Source organism: Danio rerio, chromosome 9 (assembly GCF_052040795.2).
Source record: "Danio rerio strain M-AB ecotype USA chromosome 9, GRCz13ab, whole genome shotgun sequence".
Lineage (NCBI taxonomy): Eukaryota > Metazoa > Chordata > Actinopteri > Cypriniformes > Danionidae > Danio > Danio rerio.
Window position 1 is genome coordinate 58,265,001 of NC_141029.1, and position 10,416 is coordinate 58,275,416.

General features: G+C 38.3%; 1 protein-coding gene across 1 annotated transcript in view; it reads right to left on the reverse strand.

The window, feature by feature from the left end:
- Nucleotides 1-9,798, reverse strand: part of asmt (acetylserotonin O-methyltransferase) — a 13,786-nt gene extending 3,988 nt beyond the window's left edge. The window contains 6 exon segments of the mRNA NM_001114909.2: nucleotides 564-704; nucleotides 6,853-6,971; nucleotides 7,119-7,187; nucleotides 8,422-8,551; nucleotides 9,097-9,268; nucleotides 9,697-9,798. Of these exon segments, the coding sequence (NP_001108381.2) occupies nucleotides 564-704; nucleotides 6,853-6,971; nucleotides 7,119-7,187; nucleotides 8,422-8,551; nucleotides 9,097-9,268; nucleotides 9,697-9,765 (700 nt within the window). The 5' untranslated portion in view covers nucleotides 9,766-9,798.
- Nucleotides 9,799-10,416: the final 618 nt, after the last annotated feature.

Consider the following 10,416-nt stretch of genomic DNA (forward strand, 5'->3'; position numbering starts at 1 on the left):
TCAACAAAACTAGCATAAGCCGAGTGTTTAGTGCGAGTTGGAGCTGCTTTGCCGTATGGTGAATGCAGTAAGTGACTGTTATCATCAATAACGTTACCTGATTAGCACAAAAGTTCAGAACATACAAAAACAGAAAAAAACTTAATATTACCTATGAAATGTTCTGCCTTTGTGCTTTGTTTTCTTTGTTTGCTCGTTACTACACCCGTAGACAGCGCTAAAGTCCCGCATCTTCACGTAATAACACTGTCTTGACTAATGCGGATGAATGACATTTGTCCTGGGAGCCCTGTACCAATGTGGCGGCGCTATAGACGCATGCTCAGGGTCCCTATGCCATATCTAGTGTATATATCTATGTTTTTGACCAGGCATTATGCTAACATAATTAGCCCAATGCTAGTAGAACACTAATTGCATTCCTAATTTTGTGCTATCATTAACTAGCCTAATGTTAACAACATGCTAATGTTGTTAACGTTAAAAATGGCTTCTATCAAGCAGGATTATGGGCTTGTTTGTTTATTTGTGGATCTTGAGAGTTGAGAAACGCACACTTGTACCTTCACAGAAGGCGATGCGCGGGTCTTGGTCCGTCATGAAGTGTTTCTGTGAGTTTTGCACCACTCTGGGAAGGTCAAAGATGGTGACGGAAGACTCTGGGTATGCCGACACACACTGTTTGGCCAGGGCTCCACTGCAGCCTGACGAAGGAGAACCACAACCAGTGTTATATACATATATACATTTATATTTGTCATGTTGTTTAACCAGGAGCACTCTGTGAGATATACAGTGGAGGGCAAAATTGTTCCCCCTCCTTCTGTTTCTTATTTTTCAGATATTTCCAGATGATGTTGAACAGATTCAGGAGTTGTTCACAGTGTTTCCTCTAATATTTGTTCTTTTGGAGAAAGTCTGATTTGTTTTATTTCAGCTAGAATAAAAGCAGTTTCTAAAGGGTAGCGAAACACTAAAACACATGTGTTGAGCTGTTGACAGTGGTATATGTGTCCCACACTGCTAAAAACACTATTAGGACACCTATATCTCACTAAAAAGTGTAAATTGGTTGTTTTTGCGTTATTTCAAGCAAATTCGTTCTTCCGGTTTGAAACTAATTTTTGAAGCTGCGTCACGGTCATGAGATAATAGCGTGTATTCCAGCGTGCAGACTGGACGTCTGTGCCAGAGTGTGTCTTATTACGTCTTACAATGTGATGCATTAATGCATGAGTAAAGCTTGGTTCAAACCAATCAGCGCGCTCTATTGTGCAACTTCATTAATATTCATTAGTGTCACAGTGTTTAGACGACAGAGACGCCACGTTGTGTTGGCAAAACAAGCGTGAAGTGTTGCTTTTATAGTTTGCTGCAGTGAAGTTTTGTTTTCATTTTCTCTCTGTGAGAGCTCAGCTGGAGTCACGTGTGGATTACAGTGTACGCGACGCTCGACAACAATAACTTACGTGTTTAAGGAGGATTATTGTTTACCTGAGAGCTGTTCTCATCTGCAAACGCTGAGATCCGGATTGGCTTGTCGTCTCCTCTTAATAAAGACGCGGCTCTAGTTGCTGGTGATTGTCCTGTCTCTACAGATTTGGTAAGTGAGCGAGCAGTGCTCTTTGTTTATTCAGTTTGTTCGTATCGAACTTAACTATTGCAGCGAGTGTAAACATGTTAGCACCACAACCAAACTTTAACCTCGTGTAGGGTTTTCACTGCATTTAGTGACTGGAATAACACACGCGGCTTTCTGACGCTACCTGCCGTGTGCATCTAAGTTTCTGGGAAATGCGGAGGTTTTTTTTCTCTCATTCGCCGTGCGGTATCAAACATTGCATGAAAAATACACGCTTAGAGCAGTTCCTCAAATCAAATATCTCGTATGTCGCGAGGGACATGAATGAATTCCCTGAATGAAAGAGCCAAACTGCAGTTAAAGTCCAACATTTAATCATTTGGCAAATAATTCGACTACAGATGTCCATGTAAACAGTCACTTTCTCCCCTGTGTGTGTGACTTTAGACACTCCCACACCATGCCTCTTTTCTTCCTCCGACACTCCCCCCTAAACAGAGCTGGACACGCCCACTTTTCTGACTTTAAAGCCATTTTAAGGTCAATATTATTCTCCCCTTCAGCAATATTAGTGTTGGATTGTCTCCAGAACAAACCACTGTTATACAATGACTTGCCTAATTACCCTAACTTTACCCTAATTACCCTAGTGAAGCCTTTACATGCCACTTTAAGCTGAACACTAGTGTCTTGAAGAATATCTAGTCTAATATTATGTGCTGTCATCATGATGAAGAGAAATGACATCAGTTATTAGAGATGAGTTATTAACACTATTATGATTAGAAATGTGCTGAACAGAAATTGGGGTATTAATATAAAGGAATGTAAATGTAACAGCAGGGTGAATAACTCTGACTTTAACTGTATGTTTATATTGCGCATGAGCTCCGACACCTCGGGCCACACATTAATATTCTTGAGTTCTGTCACCTGCAACCATCTGGAGCCGAGAGCGCAGCGTCCTCAAGGAGAAACTCAACACTTCACCTTACCCACAAATCAACACTTCCTTTCCCCACAACTTTAATCAGAGGCGTTTCTAAAAGTGTACAAATATCAGCCATTATTGAATGTTATTGTACAGTTTGACATGTAGAGAGAGAGGGAACGTAAATGACTTCTTTTACAAAACCTGCTTTATATCTTGAACATATTAACAGTGAGCAAATCAACAACACTTGTCCAGTAAAGTCTCTATTAACTCTTAGTTTAGTTTTTTGTGCACATAAGATAATTAAACGTGTGTTCATCTGTGTGTGAAGATACTCCAAACTCTGACAGGTTTCAAACAACATGAGTAACTAATGACAGAACATGTGCAGATTTGGGTGCACTGTCCCTTTAAGAAGAGACGACATTCTGTTCTGTTCTGTTCGGTTCTGTTATTTTCTTTTGTGCTGTGTTTTGTTCTTTTCAATTTTGCTCTGTTCTATTATGTTTTGTTTCTTTCTTTTCTTCTCTGTTCTGTTCTTTTTTCTCTGTTCTTTTCTTCTCTGTTCTGTTCTTTTTTCTCTGTTCTGTTCTTTTCTGTTCTGTTCTTCTCTGTTCTTTTCTGTTCTGTTCTTTTCCGTTCTGTTCTTTTCTGTTCTGTTCTTTTCAGTTCTGTTCTTTTCAGTTCTGTTCTTTTCAGTTCTGTTCTTTTCAGTTCTGTTCTTTTCTGTTCTGTTCTTTTCAGTCCTGTTCTTTTCTGTTCTGTTCTTTTCAGTTCTGTTCTTTTCCGTTCTGTTCTTTTCAGTTCTGTTCTTTTCAGTTCTGTTCTTTTCTGTTCTGTTCTTTTCAGTTCTGTTCTTTTCTGTTCTGTTCTTTTTTGTTCTGTTCTGTTCTTTTTTCTCTGTTCTGTTCTTTTCTGTTCTTTTCTGTTCTGTTCTTTTCCGTTCTGTTCTTTTCCGTTCTGTTCTTTTCAGTCCTGTTCTTTTCTGTTCTGTTCTTTTCAGTTCTGTTCTTTTCTGTTCTGTTCTTTTTTGTTCTGTTCTGTTCTTTTTTCTCTGTTCTGTTCTTTTCTGTTCTTTTCTGTTCTGTTCTTTTCAGTTCTGTTCTTTTCAGTTCTGTTCTTTTCTGTTCTGTTCTTTTTTGTTCTGTTCTGTTCTTTTTTCTCTGTTCTGTTCTTTTCTGTTCTTTTCTGTTCTTTTCAGTTCTGTTCTTTTCAGTTCTGTTCTTTTCTGTTCTGTTCTTTTCCGTTCTGTTCTTTTCAGTTCTGTTCTTTTCTGTTCTGTTCTTTTCTGTTCTGTTCTTTTCCGTTCTGTTCTTTTCCGTTCTGTTCTTTTCTGTTCTTTTCTGTTCTTTTCAGTTCTGTTCTTTTCTGTTCTGTTCTTTTCTGTTCTGTTCTTTTCCGTTCTGTTCTTTTCCGTTCTGTTCTTTTCCGTTCTGTTCTTTTCAGTTCTGTTCTTTTCAGTTCTGTTCTTTTCAGTTCTGTTCTTTTCTGTTCTGTTCTTTTCTGTTCTGTTCTTTTCCGTTCTGTTCTTTTCAGTTCTGTTCTTTTCAGTTCTGTTCTTTTCTGTTCTGTTCTTTTCAGTTCTGTTCTTTTCAGTTCTGTTCTTTTCTGTTCTGTTCTTTTCAGTTCTGTTCTTTTCTGTTCTGTTCTTTTCTGTTCTGTTCTTTTCTGTTCTGTTCTTTTCCGTTCTGTTCTTTTCTGTTCTGTTCTTTTCTGTTCTGTTCTTTTCTGTTCTGTTCTTTTTTGTTCTGTTCTGTTCTTTTTTCTCTGTTCTGTTCTTTTCAGTTCTGTTCTTCTCTGTTCTGTTCTTTTTTGTTCAGTTCTGTTCTTTTCTGTTCTTCTCTGTTCAGTTCAGTTCTGTTCTGTTCTTCTCTTGTCTGTTCTTTTCAGTTCTGTTCTTCTCTGTTCTGTTCTGTTATTTTCTTTTTTTCTGTTCTGTTCTGTTCGGTTCTGTTATTTTCTTTTGTGCTGTGTTTTGTTCTTTTCAATTTTGCTCTGTTCTATTATGTTTTGTTTCTTTCTGTTCTTTTCTTCTCTGTTCTGTTCTTTTCAGTTCAGTTCTGTTCTTTTTTCTCTGTTCTGTTCTGCTCTTTTTTGTTCTGTTCTGTTCTGTTCTTTTCAGTTCTGTTCTTCTCTGTTCAGTTCAGTTCTGTTCTTCTCTGTTCTTTTCTATTCAGTTATGTTCTGTTCTGTTCTTTTTTGTTCTGTTCTTTTCTTCTCTGTTCTGTTCTTTTTTGTTCTGTTCTGTTCTTTTTTCTCTGTTCTGTTCTTTTCAGTTCTGTTCTTTTCAGTTCTGTTCTGTTCTTTTTTCTCTGTTCTGTTCTTTTCAGTTCTGTTCTTCTTTGTTCTGTTCTTTTTTGTTCTTTTCTGTTCTTCTCTGTTTTGTTCTTCTCTTTTCTTTTCTGTTCTTCTCAGTTCTGTTCAGTTCTTTTCTTCTCTGTTCAGTTCTTTTCTGTTCAGTTATATTATATTATCACCTGTTTTCTTCTCTTCTATTCTTTTATTCTTCTATTTTTCTTCTATTCTATTTTTTATTATTATTCTTTATTCCATGTTCTTGCATTATTGTGCTGATTTTGCTGTGAAAACTTGGCAACCCTGCATACAAACGCAACAGAAGAACCCCCCTTTGCTTCTCCAATGAACTCTACAATGTGAACTTTAAAACGGCACATTTCTCATATGAAACGGCACATTTGAGTGCTCTAGTGATTGTGTGGATCACCGTGGAGCGCCCGATTCCTGTAAACACACTCTATTATTAAGAGTTTCACTGAAGAGTGTCAAAACTGACCGTCTGAGGGCTCATCCATCATTAATAATCTCATTTAACTTTAAATCCCGTCGCCATCTGACAAATGCATCTTGAAAAGTGCAAATATTTAATGCAGTTTCTCAATTAACACAAGCTCATGAGCACTGCATAGGGGACGACTGTGAAATAATCAGGACCGAGCAGCACAAACAGCAGGAGGAGTGTCAATAACTGCCGCATGTGTACATTCATTTATTCAGCATTCTTATTTAAATAGCAGATAAGAAACACACACACACACACACACTCATATAGTGTTAATGTGATCTCGTTTCATTAGCTCGTCTACAGGTGTCGCCTGATGATTTCCCGCATGTAGGACACACACCTCTGACAAATCTGACATGATTAAAGACGCAGCGGGGGAATAACTGAGGGCACGTCGAGGAAGAGGAGAGGAAAACTGATGTGACGGACACTTCCTTCTGCAGCTTACACACACACACACACACACACAAAACACATACGCTCATGCACACACTCATATGCACACACACACACAAAACACACACTCTCAAGCTCACACACACACACTTTCTCTCTCTTAAGCATGCACACACACAAAACACACACACGCTTTTTTTCTTACACAGACATACGCTGAAGCATGCGCACACACACACACACACACACACACACGCATGCACACACACACAAAACACACTCTCATGCTCACTCTCTTTCTCTTATGCACACACATACACAAAAACACATACGCTCATGCTCACACAGATGCACACACACACACACACACTCTCTCTCTTTCTCTTACACACAAAATATATAGACTCATGCATGCACACACACACACACACACACACACACACACACACACACACACACACACACACACACACACACACACACATAATCTCATGCTCGCTCATATACACACACTCACGTGCACACACATCCGCAAAACACATGGATATGCGCATACACATACCATCAGACACATGCTCGTGCTCATACACACACAGGATGACAGAAACACATGTTGAAATATGATCAATAATATATTCATATCTTCAAATACACGCTCAAAGTCTCTTAAATCCCCTTTCTTCTCCATTCTGATGCTCGCTCTGAACTGCAGCAGATCCTCTTGAGCATGTCTACATGCCGAAATGCAGTGAGCTGCTGCCCTGTGATTGGCTGATTAGACATTAGTGTTAACGAGCAGATGGACAGGTGTACCTAATAAAGTGGCCGGTGAGGTATTTTCTTTCTTTAGTGTGTGTGCATCACTGGCTGCTAATTCACTGTTCATCTGTTTACCAAAACAGCCCGTCTCAATCCTTTACTGTGGTGCTGACACTCTACAATATTTAACTGTGACGGTGTCAGAGCTGTGTGTGTGTGTGTGTGTGTGTGCAGCAATAGCTCCACAGCGCCATCTGCTGGATCCTGCGCTCTAACTATCATGACTGCACCAGTGTTGAGCTACACTGTCATGATTTACTGCTAAAGAAATAGAGAGAGAGAGAGAGTGTGTGTGTGTGTGTGTGATCTACTTCTTACCTCCGAGGTCACAGATGGTCTTGTACGGTGTCAGGTCGAAGGCTGTGATCACGTCTCGCCCGCAGATATTCCAGACCGAGTTCATCAGGTGCATAAACTTCACCATCTCATCATCAGACCTACACACACACACATTAGAGCATCACACACATCAGAGCATCAGACAAACACACACACACACACATCAAAGCATCACACATACTCTTTCTCACTCACACAAACATACTCTCTGACAGACACACACACAGGCGCGCACACACACACACCTGTAGAGGGCTTCAAACAGGTCTTTAGAGTTGACTCCAAAGGCTTTCTCATACTGGTTCTTCCCGTCTCTGACAGTGGAAAAACAACAGGAGTTATAGAATAATCAGTCTCCACTCCACTGCAGAGATGTGGATTATTAAAGCTGCTGTTCACACCTCTGTCTTCCTATATTAATCAATTAATGATGAGGGAATGGATGAATGAAGGATTTAATGAATAAATGACTGAGTGAATGAATGAATGAAAAAATATGTAAATAAATAAATAAATGAATGGATGGATGGGTGGTTTAATGGATGAATTAATGAGTGAGTGAATTAATGAATACATGAATGAGTGAATAGATGAATTAATAAGTTACTGAATGAATGAATGAATGAATGAATAGATAATTAATTGAATTGATGAATTAATGAGTGAGTGAATTAAAGAATAAATGAATTAATTATTGGATGGATGGATGGATGGATGGATGGATGGATGGATGGATGGATGATTGATTGGATAAATTAAAGAGTGAGTGAAGTATTAAAAAAATTAATGATTGATTGAAAGGATGAAATGATGAGGGAATTAATGAATAAATTTATGATTTATTGAAAGGATAAAATGATGAGGGAATTAATGAAGAAATTAATGAGTGAATGGATGAATTACTGAATAAATTAATGAATGAATTGATGAATTAATAAGTTAATGAATGAATAAAGAAAATTAATGATTGAAAGGATGGATTAATGAGTGAGTGAATTAATGAATAAATGAATGAGTGTGTGTGTAAAGTAATGAATGAATGAGTGAAAGAATGCATGATTGAATGAACGAACAAACGAATGAATGAATAAATTGGTGAATGGCTGAATTAAAAAATAAGTTAGTGAACAAATGAATGCATGAATAAATGAGTGAATGAATGAATGATTGAATGCATGGATGCATTAATGAATGAATGGATGAATGAGTGAATAAATGAATGAGTGAATGCATGCATGAGTGAGTGACTGAATGTGTGTGTGTGAAATAATGAATGAATGAATGAGTGAATGAGTGAGTGAATAAATAAATGAGTAAATGAATGCATGAATGAATGAACGAATGAATGAACGAATTGGTGAATGGCTTAATTAAAGAATAAGTGAGTAAACAAATGAATGCATGAATAAATGAGTGAATGAATGAATACATTAATTATGCATGAATGAATAAATGAGTGAATGAATAAATGAGTGAATGCATGCATGAGTGAGTGATTGTTTGAATGAATGAATGAATGAATGAACACACAGTAGCTGTTTTACGCACCGGACGGCGTCGCTCAGGTAATGCCAGCACAGGTAGATGGTTCTGGAGCTGTACTCGATAGAGTGATACAGAGACTTCGGGCTGGACTTGACCAGGAACACATTCGACATCTCTGTGTTACTGTACAGAACTGAGGAAACAGCTCATCCATTAGTCATCAGGCTTCTGTGTGTAACATGTCATTTACTAGTCATTATATTAGGAGACTATGGAAAGCTTGATTCTGATTGGCTGATCTGATTGATTCACACCAAATGTGATTATTTTTATTAGAGCCGGGTTAATTTTGCAATTAATGTGTGTGCGTGAGTGTGTGTGTGTGTTATATTTGCTTATTATGTATATGTAATACACACATACTTAAAAAAATATATACAACTTTGTTGCATGGGTTTTCTAAATGTATATATAAATTGTGTCATATACATATATATTATACTTCTAAATATAAATAAACATTTTCTCAAATATATGCATGCAGTATATATCTACAAATAAATCAGTATATATTCATTTACTGATTAATTCGTGGATATATACTACATGCATATATTTGAGAAAATGTTTATTTTCTCAAATATTTGAACAAGCGAGAAGGTGAGAAAGCGACTGAACGAATGAATGAACAAATAAATGAATGAATGAGACAGGTGCAGCATGAGTGTGTACCGGTACCGGTTCTGTCGGTGTGTGTGTGTGTATTGAGCAGCTGCAGCCCCACACACGCAGACAGCAGACGCTCCGTCCCGTCCACACTGGTGCTCAGAGCTGCAGAAACCTGACCAGCAGACAGACACGCAGACTGCAGGAGCTCAAACACACCCAGCTCACAGGCGGAGAACAGAGTCTGAAGAACACACACACACACGCATGCATGCATGCACAGCAGTCCTCAGATCAGCAGATGTTTTATTTTTCAGGATTCAGAGAACTCATTTGAAATAATTTCAATGCATTTAAATGCATCTCGAGTCTGAACAAAATCATTAATATCTGTTTATCCTGTATCAGTTTAGACAAAGACATGAAGCAGAACATCTGTGCTCATCACTGACATCTAACCATGATCAAGTCCTCGTATTACACAGATTTCTGAAGATCATGAACACTTCAGACTGCAGTGATGATGCTGAAAATGCAGCTTTAAATCTCAAGTATAAATTACACTTCTCAACATACTCACACAAAAATCAGCTCTAATAAACTCTAAAAATATATCAGATTTTTTAGCGTATGTTTGATTAAATGAAGCCAGCCGGTGTAGATGTGATGTACCTTGGACACCAGGAACCCCTCCATGTATTCGAGGATCTTTTTGGGGTACAGCTCCGCTTCTTCTGCCATGTTTTTCTGTGTGTTCACAGTGATTGTTCGTCTGCGTGTGAAAGTCTGAGCGCAGGCTTTAACTCAGAGACATAATCAGATTACAGAGATTACACACTCCAGATTGATGCACTCTGAGCAGCTTTAACCCAGACCTTCAGATCAGGTTTAATTATAATGAACGAATGAATCAATAAATGGATGAACGATTCAGCAAACTGCAGATCTAAACACAAACACCATCATGAGCATGACCAAGTGTGACAGAGCATTCAAGACAGAATTAATTCATCTCAGAGTTTATACAGTGCTCGATTCGGATTGGCTGATGGGCATTCTAAGGTGTGTTGTCATTTGCATATAATTTTGACAGAATCGGAGAAAGTTTTTCAAAGCTTTAAGACAATTGAACCAATTGATTTGTAAACTGATTCACTGATTCAAAGCATTAGTTTGGGTGCAGTACCAGACATGACCACCAGGTTTACATTCAGTTTCCATTACGGCTGATTTATACTTCTGCATGCGCAGGCTACGGCATGTGGACCCTCGTTGTGGCTGTCATCAATGCTGACGCGCACCTCTCAAAAATATAACTACACATCGCAACGACGCATAGAGCAAGCTGTGATTGGTCAGCTTGGTAGCGATGACGAGAGTAGGCGGAGGTGA